Genomic DNA, 19,240 nt, shown 5'->3' on the forward strand with positions numbered 1-19,240 from the left:
AAGAGTTTGGTTTCTTTATAATATCTCAAGATGCAGAAAAATTGATACCGACTTTGCTTTTAGCTGATTAGGCTATTGTAATGCACTCTTTTCAGGACTTCCTAAGAAAGATATAAATCGGCTACACTTGCTCAAAGTACAACAGCAAGAATCTTAACCAAGCAAAGAAAATCCAAACTCATTTGACCAGTTTGGCATCATTACACTGGCTGCCTAAATCCTTTAGGATCAATTTTAAAATACTCTTAATTGTATATAAGGCTTTGAATAATCAAGTTCCTCTGTATATTTTGGAGTGTCTGTCTTCTTTCATCCCAAATCGTAATCTTAGATCCACGAATGCTAGCTTGTTTAGTTTTCCTAGAGCCAAACATGTAAGTACTGGTCTTTTGCTCTTATGCACCCAAAATCTACTACTGTGGAACATTTCAAAATACTTTAAAAGCCTACTACATTTTAAAATTTGGCCTATTTAGAGGATTACTTAATGCCTGTAGATGTTGATTACATTTATATAATTTGGTATATTCAATAACATTTTATTCTTTATAATATTGGTCTTATGATTTTAAAATTTTATCTCTTTTTTATGACTATGTTACTTGGTTTTACAATCTGTGTGAAGCATTTCAAGCCTGCATCTTATGTTTAAAAGGTGCTATATAAATAAAGGTATTATTATTAATATTGGTACCTTGTTCAGATGCTTCTTGTTCTTGGTGTGACTATAGGCAGTGTTTGGATGTTCTGTGTCTGAGGTTTTCAAAGGTGAATACAATCCTAGACTGTCTCCAGTGTACCGATAGACGTTTTCCCAGTGGGGTTCATTGGATTGAATACCTTTCTGATTTATTTTTCTTTCTCTAATTGTGAGTGATAAAACATGTTGTATGAGAGGTGATTGATAAGTTCATGGCCTAAGGAAGAAGGAGTCAATTTTAGAAAACGTAGCACATTTATTTTTTCTACATTTATACATTTAGTCCAGTGGTCGTGGAGCATACAGATCCCTTCTTTGTGGAAGTCGGTGTCTTGGACCTCCAGAAGTGGGCCACAGCATTGGGTAATTGATAAATTTGTGGCTTAAGGTAGAAGGAGATGAGTTATTAACTTCAAACTTTCTGCATTTTCACTCAGAGTTGAACTGCATGTGCACGTAATGAGAGCTGTATATATCATCTCCTTCTACCTTAGGCGACGAACTTATCAGTCACCCCTGCTGTGGACTGACCACCTGGAGGTCCAAGACGCTCTCATTACGTGCACATGCAGTTCAGCTCTTTGAGTGATAATGCAAAAAGTTTGAAGTTAATACATCATCTCCTTCTACCTTAGGCCACAAACTTATCAATCACCCCTGCTGTGGACCACTTCTACAAAGAAGGGATCCATATGCTCCACGACCGCTGGACTAAGTGTGTACATGTAGGAGGGGACTATGTTGAAAAATAAATGTGCTAGGTTTTCTAAAATTGACTCCTACCTTAGGCTACAAACTTATCAATCACCCCTCATATTCTTGACTAGCATCATTTAACTCTAAACAGGAACTCATAACGGAATCATTCTGCTCAATATGGTTCTGGCCAAGTCCAGGAATGTATTTAGCAACAGAGCCATTTTAGCTTTTATTTCATCTTTTGTCTTATCTCCTACTTTTGTAAATTTGAGCTTTTTAATTTCATTTTAGTTTGAACTAGTTTGAAATCAAAACTTTTTACTTACATATTTTTCTTGCTAACTCCTCAGGCCTGCTCATGTTTGCCATCACGCACGTTCTATACTCCTCAGCCTTTGGAATGAAGCCCATGAACCCTGAGCCTGGCTGTGGGGTCGTGATTATCTGTGGACTGTCTTACTGGTTGCTGTACCCATACCTTTCTGGTCCCTTCACCTACCTGGTGGCAGTTTACATCGCACTGATTGGATTCATGGGCTGGCGTGCCATTGCAGGGGTGCAACTCTTCAACGACCTATGGACGTGGACCAAACTATGTGCCTGCCTTGGAGCCATGCTCTTCATGGTGTCTGACCTCACCATCGCAGTTAATAAGTTCTGCTTCCCTGTGCCTTACTCCCGGGCCATCATCATGGCCACCTATTATGCTGCCCAGATGCTCATTGCTCTTTCAGCAGTGGAATGCAAGGACGATAATGATCGAAGCAATAGAAAAATGAAGTGAGGGTCAATGTCCCCTCAATGTACAAGAATGTATTGCTAAGTTCCAGTGGGATACAGAAGTCTGGAAAAACTATGGTGTGAATCTAATTTAGAGCCACATGATTTATTTTCATCGGTTTGCTTCTGTGTTAGTTTATTGTTGCCTCCATGAAGCAGTCTTCAGTCAGGAGGGCTTAAGGACTGTGGCTAATGCCAGCTAAGGTAGGTGACCCCAATGAGATAGTCCTTCTCCTGTGGCATTTTGTGCAGTGAACTCTCTGCCCATCAATAACTTGATAGAAATTGACCATGTATATTTCAGTTATCATCCCTAGAATCAGAGTGGGAGAAAGGCATCAAGCAAGCTGGTCTCAAGATTAAAAAAAACTGAATTCTGTGACTCTCCAGTTAATCTCAAACTCAGCCTCTTAACAATCCTAAATGTCCTTTTAAAATTTGGAATCTTTTCAGTCAACATTTGTGAATTCATATGTTTTCAGAAACAATTAAACCAGCATTTTGAGGAATTCAATAAATTTCAAAGTGAAGAATATGAATGAAAAGGACACACTTAAGGATTCAAACTATAAACTGAGAAAGAACAGGTCCATTCAGTTTATCCACATAAGCATGATACCTTATGCATTACAATATATCTGTTCCCTAGTCCAACTGGAAACTGTAATCTTCAAGGAAATCAAAAACATAAAAGTCCAGCAGAAAATTCTTTTCAGACCTCTTAAAGCAATCAAACTAGTTCAAGTGACTACTCTTTGCTTTGATGACATTATACAGTACCTACCTCTTGTTTAAATGAGAAATAAGATCACTGCTTCAGGGAATGATTCGAGGAATATGGTTACAGTGGACAACTACAGTTGAATAGCTGGCACAATTTTGATAGCCAAATATCTTCCTCCTGTGCTGTGGCTTGCACATTTATATGAAAATATGGTATTCCTTTTGCTGTGATGCTCTTCTGCGCAAGCATGCTTCATATCCTAGAAAACATTTGCAATATCTTTAACATCAGGAACCTCACCCTTGCAAAATAAGGTGCATTTCAATCTTTTACCCTAAGATAAATATCCCCTTTTTAGTGTTGTAGATTTGGAAGATGTTGAAAACTGTTCTGTGGTGTAGAGGATAACGGCTGTTCTTTTTATGCATTGCACTTTGGTGCTATTTTACACATAAATGCTTGTTGTTATGCTCATCATTAGAATAGATGGGCACAAAATTGAGGAAAGAATATTTATAGATTTTGGATGTATAGACCAATTGGTATTGTATACTTGGAAAATAATTCCAGTGCTTTGCCATGCAACTTTCCACAGAATTAAAACTCATGAAGGGTAACAACAGCTCTCCAACGCAATTTATTTTGAAAGTGCAAATCTACTTTTTGTTTCTCCTGTATATTTTCTCTTCTTCCCTTGTCCATTTTAGAGCATAAGACCATAGACCACAAGATATAGAAGACTTAGACCATTGAGTCTTCTGCGCCATTTTATATGGTTGATCCAGTCTTCCTCTCAGCCCCAATCTCTTGCCTTCTCCCCATATCCCTTCTTGCCCTGATCAATCAAGGATCTATCAACATCTATCTTAAATACACATAAAGATTTGGCCTCCACAGCTGCCTGTGGCAAAGAATTCCACAGATTCAGCGCCCTCCAGTTAAAGAAATTCCTCCTCATCTCCATTCTAAACTGACACCCCTCTACTCTGAGGCTGTGTCCTCTGGTCTTAGATTCTCCCACCATATGAAACATCCTCTCCACATCCAGTCTATGTAGGCCTTTCACCAGTCAATAGGTTTCAATGAGGTCACCCCTCATTCTTCTGAATTCTAGTCAATACAGGCCCAGTGCCATCAAATGCTCTTCATATGACAAGCCATTCAATCCTGCAATCATTTTTGCGAACCTCCCTAGAACCCTGTCCAGTCTCTGCACATTCTTTCTAAGATCAGGAGCCCAAAACTCACAATACCCCAAGTGAGGCCTCACCAGTGCTTTATTTTGGTTTGTTTCGAAGAATGCCATCTGAAATCTCATCATAAATCTGTATATAAACTGATGTACTGAGTGTTGGCTGATCATTGGGTGATGAAAGATTACATAACTGTGTGGCCTCGCCCTTTATCTAGACATTCAATTTCCAATAGGCCATATTGCATACCAACCAGGAAAATGAGTCTTGCACTTTCTCCCTTTGTTTTTTCCAGCCTGAAGCACCCAGAAACTTTGGAGCACTTCTAGAACTTTGGGAGTGGTCGATAATTGGATCTGAACTTTAATGATTGATATAGCTGGCTTTTCACTTAACAAACTAAACAAATTGCTAATTTCAAAGATCATTTGGATTTAACCTTCTGACTAATCTACAGATTTTTCTTATGTAGTAAGAAGAAATACCAGAAACTGTAAATTACTTCATAAGTATAGATTTCTTTGAAATATTGCGGAATATTGGTAGCTCAGGTTGGCTATTTGGAAGTTTGGTTGATCGCTGAGCTTGGCGAAATGTTTGCAAATGTTTTGGTTCCAACCAAGAAGCTATCACCAATGCGCATTTGACGGTGGTGTCTTCTTAGAGTGCAAGCTTATAAGCTCCTCCAGGGTCCAAATGGATATTAATTAGACATTGTGATCTAGTTGGTTGGTTCTAAACACTGAACAGTTTAGTAGTAGAAGATACTGATTGGCTAGCTTCAAGGGATGTCCATTGGAAGTGTTTGCTTTGCTGTCCAGATCCCAAGATTACTGGTGATTCGTTAATTGTTGACGTCATTTTTTCTCTTTTCTTCTTAAGGATTCATATGCTGGATCTATGTTGGTGTGTTTGTTAATGGATCTTTCTGTAGAGAACCATACTTCAAGAAATTCTCGTTCTTGTTCTTGCTTGATGAGCAAGAGCTAGCAAGCGGAAGGCACATCATTGTAGCTCCAGTATATGAACTCTTATGGAGTAAAGAAAAACAATGACATCATCAATTAATGAGTTGCTAGTAATCTCGGGATCTGGGCAGTGAAACAAGCACTTACAATGGACCTCCCTAGAAGTTAGCCGATCAGAACCTTCTACTGAACTGTCCACAGGGTTTTTAATTGGCCAACCAGATACAATGTTTAATCTTATCTATTTGGACCCTGGAGGAGTAGATAAGACTGCATTCTGAGGAGACAACACCCTCAACTGCACACTAACAATAGCTTCTCAATTGGAGCCAACACTTTTGCAAACACTTTGCCAAGCTCAGCAATCAACCAAACTTCCAAATAGATTCCTTTATAGCATTTACTTATTTTCTTGCATAAGCACACGTGCAACTTGCACACTGAGAGCTATGAATTTACCATGGTTTATAAATAAATACATTTGAGATACTGTAAAGCAATATCCAGTGGGAATTCTTTCTCAAAGAATCTGTTTTAAGCCACCTTTTTTTCTGTTTTTGCTGGTAAGAAACTCTGAAATGCTAGAGTTTTCTTTTCAATTATATTTTTGGGAGGTAAAGGGAATTCTTTGAACCAACAAAATATTTGTACTGGACTTAGTTTCCTTTTTAATAATTTACATTGGAGCAAGGCTTTCCTAAACTTTAAGTTATTCTCTCATACAATAAGGCACTTCCTGTTTTTCTTTTGTATATGTATATATTTAATTTGGAGACAGTATATAGTACCAACTGAGAATACGTATGACCTAAGCAGTGTTACCAAGAAAAATGTTAAAATATAGGTCAGACTGTTTTCTGAAGATTTCAACATATACAGGCATGAGAATATTGTCTAGAGACAGTTACTTTTACAGAGAACATTACATGTGTGCTTAACCATTTTGTGTACTAACTCTATGTAGTATGTACTGCCTTCTGTTCTTACACCACAAAACTGGCTGTATGTAACTGTCTCCTGTACCTACTAATTAACATGTTTTAATTAAATCACTTGTCTTAGAACAGAACAGAAACTTTGCAACTTCCTTGCTCTGCTGTTCACTTTTATCATTTCAGCTATCAAGGATAGACCATCTTTAGATAGCATGATTGATCTTTAAAATTATTTGGTGGTAACCAGTAACACTGTAATCTTTTTAAGTTTTCCAAATTAATTCTTAACCATAAAACTTTAAATTATATTTCAGTATTGAGCCTTTTTTTTTAGCAAACTAATGATTGAAATGTAAAATCTTTATACTTGACTTTATAAAAAATCCAAGATGCATTCAGAGATCTTGTTCTTCCAGCAAAAGTTGTGATAGGAATGAATACTTGAACTATGTAAAATACTAACCATTGCAGGTTTATCTCCAGTGGTGTTAGAGAAGAGATTTTGAGGTGATACCACAGCTTCATGTGTAGAAAGCATATGCATGTTACAGTATGTTAGGTTAAAGTGAGTTCTAATGTTCCCTTTAGTTCTGACTATTATTATAAATACGTTAAGGATGCAGTATATTGACATAATGCTGAGGGACTATTGTTTATTAATATGACAGAATTGTTTATAAAATGTTTTATAAGTTCATAATGTAACATAATATACAAATTTGTCTCTATAAAGTGGAGTGAATTGCCACAATTTAAGCATTTAAGATTGAGAATAGACAAAGCAACATAAACTTTGAACAGAGTGTATATTAACATACAAATCTAGGTGAAGAACCAGTGGAGGGCATAACCTTGTCTAAAAAGACAGCAAAGAATACAGAATAAGTAAATCTTACGGTTTTTTTAAAATGTTGGTTTTAGGGAAATATAGAGGGATATGAGAAGTTTACAGGTTTGAACTCATTGTGAAGAATGTATTTAAAGTCAGAGACAAGTGTGATAAATGCTGAACTGAACAAAAGATATGTAAAAAGTGTAAGAGTACAGGGTGAAACTGAAAATGAAGATGAAAGGAAGGGCAAAGGTCCACTTACTACAGTACTACTGTACTGGAGTGAATTTAACAGGTTGCAATTAAGAGAAGTTAGAAGCTTAATGTGAAGTATTTCTTAAGTGACCGTTTTCTTGCAAAAAGTCCATGGTTATGGGACGGGCTAGAAAAGCTTGTGAATTTTAGAAGTGAAGTGTAAAATTTTTTTAGTGTTCTGATGCCAGTGAAGAAATGAACCATATAGCCCCTTTTCCAATTCAGAGAGCACTAATAACTAACTTAATTTTGCAAGTTCATAACATTTTATAATCTTTTCTTCACCCCTTTTCCAATTTACACTTATTGAGACTGATTATATCTTCTTTCGGCTTTCAGTTTAACTTAGTCGACTTGGATCACCAAAATTAGATTATTGGATTAATTCAGGATAGCTGATGATATAAATTGCTTACGTCTAGTTTGTTTGTGTTTGTTGAATTGATTGAGGTTCAGAAAGTATATTGATGAATCAAAATCAGCAACAACAATGCTAACTATGGATGTGATGGTGCTTTGGACTGGAGTTTGTGATCCCTGTCATTAGTACCTTACAGTAAATGTTATTTTTGCACTAAAGCAACGAAACTGTTATTGAAAATTCACTTAACTAAGTTGTAGCTTTTGAGAAACTTAATAAGTGCACTAAGTACAAGTAAAGACTAATAGATCTATTAGAAGATGAATGTTAAGAGCACATGTCAGTTTTAATACTGGTACTTGTGTAATGCATTTTGGGTTAAAGGGAAGAATTTTCTGTTGATTGGCATATTCACGTTTGCGTATATCAATATCAGATGCAATTTATTCAAGTAAAAGGGAATAATTCTCCCTTGTATTGTTCAGGTTCTTCACGTCCTATTTTCAGCTCTAGCAACTTTAGTGCAGATAAAGATTGGCAGTAAAGCAGATGCTTTTTGAAAGTAGGACGTTGCTGAAATATTCATGGAGCTGGAATATCAAGTGGATATAGCACTTTTATTCACGAAACCTGTATATATTTCACTTAAGCAGTGTTTAATTCTGCATGTGAAAATTCATCACTTTGGTTTATTTGGAACTTCATTTGACTTTGTCAGAAGAGTGTCATTTCAAATCCTTCAAAAACTGAGTCCATTTTGTTCTTGGGCTGAAATTTTTGTAAGTAGGTAATGTTTTTTGTAAGTATTTCAATGGAAGGACAACATTAAATTGAGATTATTTTTACCCATTTAGATATTATAATCCCATTTAAAAGCATGGAGTGCTCCTGAAGTCTTGGCCCAGCATACCCCTCTTTCTATGACCACCACTTTAAAAACAAAAGGTGATAATCCTGTGTGGGTGGAGGAAATCATTGTACTTTAAAGCAATTAATTCTATCTACTGCACTTTGAATCTCTGTGATGTTGAGAAAAATGCTTCATAAATGCAAGTGTTTTTGTCATGGATTAGTGTTGCCTGCCCTTCAATATTTGAAGCACTCAGCTACAGAGGTGTAAAAACAGTATAACTGAGACTGTTCTGCCCTCACCTAACACCTACATACAGTAACATGTTACAACAGAAAACATGGATTTTGTTCAGGAACAAAATTTTGTACCTGTTGGTCATTATTAAGTGAAAGAATCTCAACTTTTTTGATGAAATTATTGACTACTACACTGATTACTATATTGTTTGACTTTTTAAAAACATAAAATTTATTACAACAATTAAGGCCATGGTGTCCTTGTGAAACAATAATTTCAGTCCCCTTCCCCTAAAATTACTTGAAATACCTTAAAAACTTGAGAACAAGTGCTAACCTATTACTTGGGATCCATTATTAAAATAGTGGATAGAGAACTTTGACATGGATACATTAAGTGCCTGAATTAAATTATGATATTCCTGTGGTATTTTTAATCCAGTTCTTCTGTACTCAGAATAATCTATTAAGGAGTTTATTACATATAGCTCAGTATTGGAACCAAGCAATGAAGAAATATTTGATATAAAAGCAAGCAAAAATTAGATGTGTAAGTGATTATTTTTCTCTGCTCTTCGGCTGAAGAAATGACTTTTTCTTTAACGCAAGACAGGGAGGAAAGGGGGCCAGAGATCTATTATTTTGCACTGCCCTTTCATTCTCTGCTGTTCTGTCTATGGACACAACAGACTTGCCTTTGTCAAATGTATTACAGTTCTAAAGGCCCTAAGGTCCTTGATCAATTTTACTTGGGATCACCCACCGAATTCCTCAGCCTTGAATTGTACATAAAATCTCAAGTGATATGGTGTGATCCTAGAGCACATTGACCACATTGTTCTCAGAGCTGAGGGGTATGCTGAAGGAAAGACGATAGTTGCTTTGTACTTTATTGTTGGTAGTGATGCTGAATAGCTATAGGGCTGAATTGCAGGTTTACGGGGTTGTTTTGGTTGTAGACATTTATGTTTGGTAGATTGGCAGCTGTGTGCACTTCAAAATTTTAGTGTTTTTAGCATAAGTAATGAGAACTATAAGAGAGATGACAGTAAGTAATGATTATTTGAAACTAGTAAAATCCAAGTTTTTTTTGAACTTCCTTTCCATGTGAGTATTCCATTACTTTTATTTATGGACATAATAGGGTGGATACTTCCTCTCCATTCTTCTTCAGGGTCATATTCTCAGTAACTGCACCATTGTCTAACAGCTTATCTCTGGCTGTGAACTATGTTGTAAATATTAATATTCCTATTTTATCTGTTGTTAACAAGTTTTCATCATACCAATGTCTTCATGTCTGTGTCCAATCAGTATTACAGTTTTCGGGACAGACAGTCCATAAAGACATCTGTTGTTTGTAGCATTCCTGAAATGTTTTATATCTCTAATTATTCCTCATTCATCTCTGAAAGGTATTAGTTCACTGTAGCAATGTTTCTACTAGCACCCGCAGCTGTTCTTTGTATTCTGCTCAAGCAGCTATTCTTTAACACCTGTGGCTACAAGCCAGATGCTGACAGACATTCATAACCTAGCCAAATCTAGTGCTATTTCCACTTTACACCCAGAATCAAACTTGCTCTACCATTTTTTTGGACAGCATTTGGTATGGGAAATCAGGTGACATTCCCTTTCTATCCATGGGTAACCAGAGCTCAATTGTGATGTTAGCTGTTACTAGTCGTTGATGTTTTATGTTTCTGGGATCATTGTTGATTTGGGGTCTATTTGAGATATTTTAGTTGTCTGGTTAGGGGTATTTCCCAATGAGAAGTTCCTAACATGGCCATCTGAATGCTGAGGTGCTTCACATTTGTGCACAATCTCTTTGTCCTCATTATTTTGTAGATAAAGTTTTATTTATGTTTTCTCAACTCTGGTCTGGCCTGTACCATAAAATGATTCACATATTGTGGGAACACAGTGTTCTCTAATTTGTATTATGATTGTGCAACAATATTGAGCTGAGGTCAGGAATAAATGGGGAGATAAATTTAATAAAAACACAAAATGCTGGCAGAACTCAGCAGGCCAGACAGCATCTATGGGAGGAGGTAGTGACGACGTTTCAGGCCGAAACCCTTCATCAGGAGTGAAGTAACATGGGATGGTCGAGGGGGGATAAGAAGTTGGGGGAGGGATGAAGTAGAGAGCTGGGAAGTGATAGGTTGGAGGGAAATGGGCTGGGGGAAGGTGGAGAATTATGGGAAATAAAAGAGAAAGAAAGGTAGGGCTGGGGGGAGATTATAGTGAGGGGGGAAAGGGAGAGAGAAAGAGAACCAGGCTGAAATAATAGATAGGGATGGGGGTAAGGGGGGGGGGCAGGGTATCAACGGAGGTCTGTGAGTTGGATGTTCATGCCGGCAGGTAGGGGGCTACCCAGGCGGGAGATAAAGTGTTGCTCCATCGAACTGCACGCGGCCTCATCTTGACGGTAGAGGAGGCCATGGAGGCCTCAAATGCTATCCCTTTCTCTCAATTCCTCCACCTCCGCCGCATCTGCTCTCGGGATGAGGCCTTTCATTCTAGGACAAAGGAGATGTCTTCCTTTTTTAAAGAAAGGGGCTTCCCTTCAACCACTATCAACTCTGCCCTCCATCACATCTCCCGTATTTCATGCACCTCTGTCCTCACCCCATCCCCCCACCAGCCCACCAGGGATAGTCCCCCTGGTCCTCACCTATCACCCTACCAGCCTACAGATCCAACGTATAATCCTCCGTAACTTCTGCCACCTCCTATGTGATCCCACCACCAACCACCTCTTCCCCTCCCCCCCTCTCTCGGATTTCTGCAGGGATCACTCCCTACGCAACTCCCTTGTCCATTCATCCCCTCCATCCCTCCCCACTGACCTCCCTCCTGGCACTCATCCCTGCAAACTGAAGAAGTGCTACACCTGCCCCCACACTTCTTCCCTCACTACTATCCCAGGCCCCAGACAGTCCTTTCAGGTGAGGCACCACTTCACCTGCGAGTCAACTGTGTGATATACTGTATCCGGTGCTCCCGATGTGGCCATTTATACATTGGGGAGACCCGCTGCAGACTGGGAGACCATTTCGCTGAACACCGGCGCTCAGTCCTCCAGCAGTGGTAGGATCTCCCTGTGGCCACACACTTCAATTCCACAGACCACTCCCACTCTGACATGTCTCTCCATGGCCTCCTCTACCGTCAAGATGAGGCCACACGCAGGTCGATGGACCTTATCTCCCGTCTGGGTAGCCCCCTACCTGCCGGCATGAACATCCAACTCACAGACCTCTGTTGATACCCCTGCCCACCCTTACTCCCATCCCTATCTATTATTTCAGTCTGGTTCTTATTCTCTCTCCCTTTCCCCCCTCACTATAATCTCCCTCCCAGCCCTACCTTTCTTTCTCTTTTATTTCCCATAATTCTCCACCTTCCCCCTAGCCTATTTCCCTCCAACCTATCACTTCCTAGCTCTCTACTTTATCCCTCCCCCCACTTCTTATCCCCCCTTGACCATCCCATGTTACTTTACTCCTGATGAAGGGTTTCAGCCCGAAATGTCGTCACTACCTCCTCCCATAGATGCTGTCTGGCCTGCTGAGTTCTGCCAGCATTTTGTGTTTTTATTTATTTCCAGCATCTGCAGATTCACTCGTGTTGCAGATAAATTTAACCCATGTCTTATTGATGCTCTTACAGTTGATGCTCAAATAGACTAGGTTACATTCCAATCAGTTTTTCATATTTTATGTTCACTATGCCATGGTATGACTTGGAGTAATATACATTGGCCACAGACATTGTGTAGAGCATTAGAGAGCTTCATCATAAATATATTTTATTTATGAAACGATTAAATTGATGACATTTTCTTTTCAATAAAGCTAAACACAAAGAGGTTGATTGTAAAGATACTGACAAGGTATTAGTTGCAGTTAGACTTTAGCCTGGTTCAGATGAACTACCACAGAACAAGTCTCAAATGCTGAATAGTCTTCTGCCTTTTCTGTTCTTAAAAAAATGTAGATAATGCATATTATCTAAACTCTGAGTAAATACTGAATTATTGGCCTGAATTGTGTTTAAAGCATAACTTCCATGGATGTTTAAAGGAGTTATTTGGCCAGGATGTTTTATATGTAAGACATCTGTTTAACAGTATCAAGTGGAATGAAAACTGTCCTTTCTAACTGCATATACAGTACTTTGAAGAACTCTTAGATTGAAATGAAGCTCACCATACAGGGTAAAGTTGTAAACCTTTTAAGAAATAACAACAAAAGAAGGTAAATGATTACAGATACTTTGTGGACTTCATTCATACTTAAAATGGTTGAGAATGTGGGACCTCAATAAAATCCTGAAGTTAAAAACAAAATTGTGAGAAATTGATTGTTGTTCTTCACTGCGTAGAGTACTAGCATGATTAAGTGGAATCCTAAGTGAATGTGAATCTCTCGGCAGGGACACCACAGGCCTAATTACTGTTGGGTCTTTGCAATAGCAAAAGACTGGGTTTTCCATTCTACAGTAATGATCCTGAGAATCCTAGTTTTACTTTCAGAGAGTGCTGAAAGAGTTCTGATTCTCTTAGACGCACAATTGAGATCTGTTGTGTCCTACTACATGCCAGTCATCTCATTTTTGGACTGTGCATTCAATTTTCTGTGAATATGCTGGAAGATTGTAATTCTGTTTTGAAGTTATTTCTGTTAAAACGTGGTTCCAATTTTATAAATGTTGAATTTGTACACAAAGCATTGTTGTGTATAACTACCATGCAATAATTGCTGATGTATTGATTGCTTTACAATGGGACACACAAAACTTTTCATAATGGACCATTTCATGATTTGTTGACCTGTTTTGCCTATCTTATAATGTCGTTGGCCAATTAGTAAATCTAGTGTAACTGAGCTGAACATAGTTAAATGCTGTTGGTGTTACCCTGATGCATGTAATGACTAATTTGAATTTTATTATTCTAATAGGATTTGCCTTCCATTCGTACATTTGATTTGTGTATCCTGGTTTATCTTTGTCTGTACTTTCATTGTAAAGTGCTTATTTTTGACATTAAAAATTACTGGTGTGAATTTGTTCATCGACAGTACTAAAGAATGGTAGGCTGTTGTTTGTACGTGAGAAAAAAACAATTTCAGTCCTCCAGCTCTACCTGAGATTAATGTTGCAGCCTAACATTTGTTAATAAATTATATAAACCAAGTTGGTGTAATTTAATTGCTTACATTCCTCTTTTCCTGCACTACCCTGCTTTTACCCACTTGCAATATCCTTGTTGTACATAGTTCTGTGGATGCTGTTATACCCAGATGATTGGAATTAATGTGTAGGCTTAGACAGTGAAAATTGACAGTCCTTTCAATAGCATGCAATTGCATGTACTTTTTCCTGAATATTCAGGTCACAGTGCTCTTGAGTCACATTATTGGTTGTTCTTCCTCTTGCAACCGAATCACCATCACTGCTGGCTATTGCTCCAAACATGTTCAGACTGGAGGTGGGATCTGCGACTCTCTAGTTGTTGAGTTTAGTTACACATTATAGTAATTGGATTGGAATGAATCTACCATTTTCAGTATTGTGGCAAGTAAAATGTGGAAAGGAAAATGAGCCAATTGAATGCCTGACCAAAATGCATTAATTATCAGGAACAGGAACTTTAGTTCCAACTGCCTGTAACTTTCTCACCTACCACCTTTGTAGGAAGAAGAGTAAAACTGCTCATAAAGCAACCCTGTCATTTGACAAAGCAATGACCAAATTACTAAATCTCCAAACTGGAGTGCTCACTCCTGATCCTAGTCCTTTTGTTTCCTGCTTCATTCCCTTAATCTCATAGTGCCTAAATATGTATCAATTTAATTATTGAACAAACTTATTCAACTATTCCTTCATAGCCTTTCAAAGCTGTAGAAACTTGTTTATAAAGAACTTTATCCTCAACTTGGTCCTAAAAGGAGAATGGTCTATTTTAGCAATGAAGCCTAGTTCTGGACCACAGCCAAGATAATCTGCCTTTCAGCATTTAACCTCGATAACCCCCTTAAGAATTATATTTAGTAAGTTTCAGTGTTGTCTTATTCAATATGCACAAGCATTTTACCTTTCATCTGTTTTGTCCATTCATATTTGCCTTGTCTTCTGCTCTGAATTCCAGCCTGACTCATCTTCATTTAATGTTAACCAGTAACAATTGATATTTCAACCCAGGATTTAGCATAAAAAAATTCAGTTGGGTCATTTTGAAGTCTTGATGAGCACATTAAACTTTTTAATATCGCAGTAGCAATGAGTATCTTTGTAGTAAAAAGTTATATGAATGAATCTTGAAAATTAACTGCTCATCATGTGTGTCATCATCAGGCTAAAACTTAAACTAAAATTTTATTTCCTACTGCTAATTTAATTGCCGTGTCATTCAGCATGAAGAGAACCCAACAAATGCTTATTGAGTTGATCCTTGAAAATCAACACTATTTGGCCAGGTTCATGGGATGAAATGAAGGGGCTGGAGAGAGAAGGGAATCAAAAGAATTGTTTCTAAAGAATGAGTGCCTACACTCAGGTCCTAAAGGTTAAACGCAAAGATTTCAATTTTATCCAGTCAAATGAGGTTATTTGATTGACACCTCTACTACCATTTTTAAACTATCAGTCGCTCAAGCTTTTCTCTTGATTTGTGGAAGAGTAAGTTGGAACTTTTCTCTTTGGAATGAAGGAGGATGAAAGGTGACTTGATAGAAGTGTATAAGATGATAAGAGGCAGTTAGGGTGGACAGCCAGTGCCTTTTTTCCCCAAGGTGGCAATGGCTGTATACAAGAGGACATACTTTAAGGTGATTGAGGAATGTATGGGAAAGGTGTGAGTAGTAGGCTGATTTAGACAGAGTAGTAAGTACATGACAGTTACATTAGGGACACAAGAGATTCTTAGGCACATAGATGGAAGAAAAATGGAGGGCTATGTGGAAGGGAGGAGTTGGATTGATCACCGAGTAGGGTAAATGGTTGGCATAACATAAAGAGCAGAATTAGGCCTTGCAGCCTATCAAGTTTGCTCTGCTATTCCATCATGGCTGATTTATAATCCCTTTCAAACCCATTCTCCTGCCTTCACATAACCTTTGATGGCTTACTAATCAAGAACCCAATCAACCTCCACTTTAAATGTACCCCATGACTTGGCATCCTCAGCTGTTTGTGACAATGAATTCCGTAGATTCACCACTCTCTGGCTAAGGAAATTTCTCCTCGTCTCTGTTCTAAGGGGTCATCCTTCTGTTCTAAGGCTGTGCCCTCTGGCCCTGAATTCCCCCACTATAGGAAATATCCTCTCCACATTCACTCTATCTGGACCTTCCAAAATACGATGGGTTTCAATGAGAGCCGAAGAGTTTCTGTGTCAAAAGGCCTATAGCGTGCTGTGCTGAACTGTGGTCTATGTCCATGATGACTCCAACATATACCACCAAAAGAGGCAATGCCACAGCATAACTGGTAAATCCGCAACTTGTCATCTTGCTTTAAAGACAGGGTAGCAGCGCCAATGGAAACCATGAGATGAATCTTGCTAATTTTTCAGCACTGTTGTGTTAAAATCCTTGAACTCTCCACTCAGCAACACAATGGAATATCTTGCTCAGCTCTCACAAAGGAAAGCAAGTTTGGCCTTTTACAGTAAAAATACAAAGAGTTAAATTTTCTATACAGGAAGTTATATTTGTAAAACTACAATGAAAAATTGCACAGTTCATTTACAAAGTTTCAGGTGATCAATTTCTCCAATTTCCTTGGATTTAAGTCATTGGCAATGGAGCAGCTGTTGGTTTAGGCACTGGCTTCTTCAACATTCTACTTCTTGCATTCTTTAGACGATAAACCGTGTTTGCAACTTCATCGGACAACATCTGTTGGGAATTTAAGGAAGAAAAGTATGTTAATTTATTTGAAGATAACTCTGAAATTAATGTTAGGTATGATAAAAGGCATTTGGAGGTCAGGATGGCGTAACAGTTGGCAGAGTTGTATCTATGGAGGTTCTCAGTCATCCAGGTTATCGTATATCTAACCCAGCTGCCTTGATTTACTATTGCTTGATATAGTTGGCAGAATTAGTTCTACATCTACATGCTCTCTTCTCATAGGCTTCAGCAGGGATGAACAAAAAAAAGCTGATCTCACTACCAATGTCACACCAGCATCAATAACGTAAGGGAAAACTGGAACATGACAGAGTAAGATCATATAGACTGTGAAGAAATTAATAAGTGAAAATACGAAAAAAAATTGCTTGACTAGGATTGAGAGGAGGTCAGCGAAGTTGAGACAACTGGGTGAATGCACCAGCACAACTTGGGATGTTTTGAATGACCACATATTTACAATGGAGGCCTAGCAGGACTGCATTAAACAGACCAATACAGAGTTAACAAGGGTTTTGAGGTTTCAACAGTAAATGAGATGAGGCAGGATTGAAGTCAGACAATGTTACACAAAGAAAAAGAGGCAGTCTTATGGTGGCATGAAAATTGGGCCAAAACAATGAATTTCTCACCAAGTATTACAGTAACAATGCTAAAGAATGATATAGTTCTGGATAATTGCCAGGGAGAAGGATGGTGGTTAGGGAATAGGAAATGCAATTCCTTTTCATACAGTCTTGGTCTTTGGATTGACAGTGTGATAACTTAGAAACAATGGAAGGTTCCGGAGGTCCAGTCAGCAGCAGAACAGAGCACTTTGAGGAGGTTACGAAGCTTGTATAAATAGAGAGCTTCGGGGACATTCAGACATTCCAGAGGCCCAGTGAGTGGCGGGAACAGAGCCCTTGCAAGGTAAATAAAAGTACAGAAGGAACAAGCGGGGTGGCCATTGTCGGGTCTGGGCCAGTGGTGAGAGTGGGAGCATCAGGCTTTGACTCAAGAGGCTAACACCAAAGAAACAGGTTAGAAGACGTGGCTTTGGCTACCCATTGTATAGCACAGACAGGATGGCAGATATAGCAGTGGAATGCTCCCCTGGGGATGTGGGAATTCATGGAACCTGACAGTCTCCCTGATGACTTATTGTGTGGGAAGTTCAGTCAACTCCAGCTCATGAAAGACTGCATTAAGGAGCTGGAGCTGGATGAACTTGGGATCATATGGGAGGCAGAGCATTTGATAGATATGACTTTTGAGCAGGTGGTTACACCCAGAGTGCAGAATTCAGGGAGTAGATGGGTGAACACCGAGAGAGGTAAAGGGAGAAAGAAGTCAGTACAGGGTCCCCCTGTGGCCATTCCCCTCAGCAACAGGATACTGATGATGGGGATAACCAATCTGCAGCTGCAGCCAGACCAATAGCACTGTGGTCAGCTCTGAGCCTCAGAAGGGTGGGGTGAGGTCAGGCGAAGCAGTAGTCATAGGGGATTTGATAGTTCAGAGGACAGATAGGAGAACCTGCGGCAGCAAAAGAGCCTCCAGAATAGTGTGTTATTCCCCAGATGCTAGGGTCCAGGATGTCTCTGTGTGGTTGCAGAATATTCTGGAAGGGGAGGGTGAGGAGCTGGAGGTCATGGTACACATTGGTACCAATGACATAGGCAGGAGACGCCTCCTCTTTGTGATTTTTATAAATGACCTGGATGAAGAAGCAGAAGGATGGGTTAGTAAGTTTGCTGATGACACAAAAGTTGGGGATGCTGTGGATAATCTGGAGGGTTGACAGAGGTTGCAGCGGGACATTGATAGAATGCAGAAATGGGCTGAGAAGTGGCAGATGAAGTTCAACCCAGATAAGTGTAAAGTGGTTCATTTTGGTAGGTCAAACTTAAAGAGAATATTAATGGTAAGTCTCTTGGCAGTGTGAAGGATTAGTTCTGAGGAGAATTTCTGTTCAGTTCTGGTCACCTCACTATAGAAAGGATGTGGATACTATAGAGAGAGTGCAGACGAGATTTACAAGGATGTCGCTTGGATTGAAGAGCATTCCTTATGAGAATAATTTGAGTGAACATGGCCTTTTCTCCTTGGAGCAACAGAGGATGAGACATGACCTAACAGAGGTGTATAATTTGATGAGAGGCATTGATCATTTGGATAGCCAGAGGCTTTTTCCCAGGGTTGAAATGACTAACACAAGGGGGCATAGTGTTAAGGTGCTTGGAATTAGGCACAAGGGGGATGTTAGAGGTAAGTTTTTTCACACAGAGTGGTGGGTACGTGGAATGCACTGCCAACAACTGTGGTAGAGGTGGATACAATAAGGTATTTTAAGAGACTCTTTGTTACATGGAGCTTAGGAAAATAGAGGGCTACGTGGTAGGGAAATTCCAGGCAGTTTCTAAAGTAGTTTATATGGTCGGCAAAACATTGTGGCCCTGATGCACCTCTCGGAGACGTGAGGTGAGAGATAGGCTTTTATTCGCTGGAAGAGAGCAGTCAGCAGCAAGAGATCCCCATATGACATCCGGGTGACTGAGGGAGGAGCCGTGCCTTCAATCGCCTTTATACCGGGGTCTGTGGGAGGAGCCACAGGAGCAGTCAGCGGTGGGGGGGGGGGGGGGGGGTGCGTGTCCAGACAGGTATATGTAGTTCACCACAGGCCCAAAGAGCCTGTAAAGTACTGTAGATTTTTATGTTCTATATTCAAAAGAGGTGGTGGTGAGTCAAACCTGGGTATCGTTAGTTTAAAGATGGAAACTGATTCCATTTGTAA

At 39.1% G+C, this 19,240-nt stretch overlaps 2 protein-coding genes across 3 annotated transcripts in view; one reads left to right on the forward strand and one right to left on the reverse strand.

The window, feature by feature from the left end:
* tmem86a (transmembrane protein 86A) overlaps nucleotides 1-10,609 on the forward strand; it is a 29,802-nt gene extending 19,193 nt beyond the window's left edge. The window contains exons 3-4 of one of the 2 annotated variants that reach the window (XR_009513303.1): nucleotides 1,750-3,217; nucleotides 4,392-10,609. Coding sequence is in view for 1 of the 2 variants with exons in the window: in XM_059975663.1 (XP_059831646.1) it covers nucleotides 1,750-2,183 (434 nt within the window). In the remaining variant the exon portion in view is untranslated. Of the gene's footprint in view, nucleotides 1-1,749 lie in introns of both variants that reach the window. The other variant, XM_059975663.1, reaches the window with a different exon arrangement.
* Nucleotides 10,610-12,066: 1,457 nt separating this feature from the next.
* The window catches only part of si:dkey-9k7.3 (circularly permutated Ras protein 1), a 74,021-nt gene continuing 66,847 nt past the window's right edge, over nucleotides 12,067-19,240 (reverse strand). The window contains exon 20 of the mRNA XM_059975664.1: nucleotides 12,067-16,449. Within this exon, the coding sequence (XP_059831647.1) occupies nucleotides 16,339-16,449 (111 nt within the window). The 3' untranslated portion in view covers nucleotides 12,067-16,338. The remainder of the gene's footprint in view (nucleotides 16,450-19,240) is intronic.

The sequence above is a fragment of the Hypanus sabinus genome, chromosome 7, assembly GCF_030144855.1.
Source record: "Hypanus sabinus isolate sHypSab1 chromosome 7, sHypSab1.hap1, whole genome shotgun sequence".
Taxonomy (NCBI): Eukaryota; Metazoa; Chordata; class Chondrichthyes; order Myliobatiformes; family Dasyatidae; genus Hypanus; species Hypanus sabinus.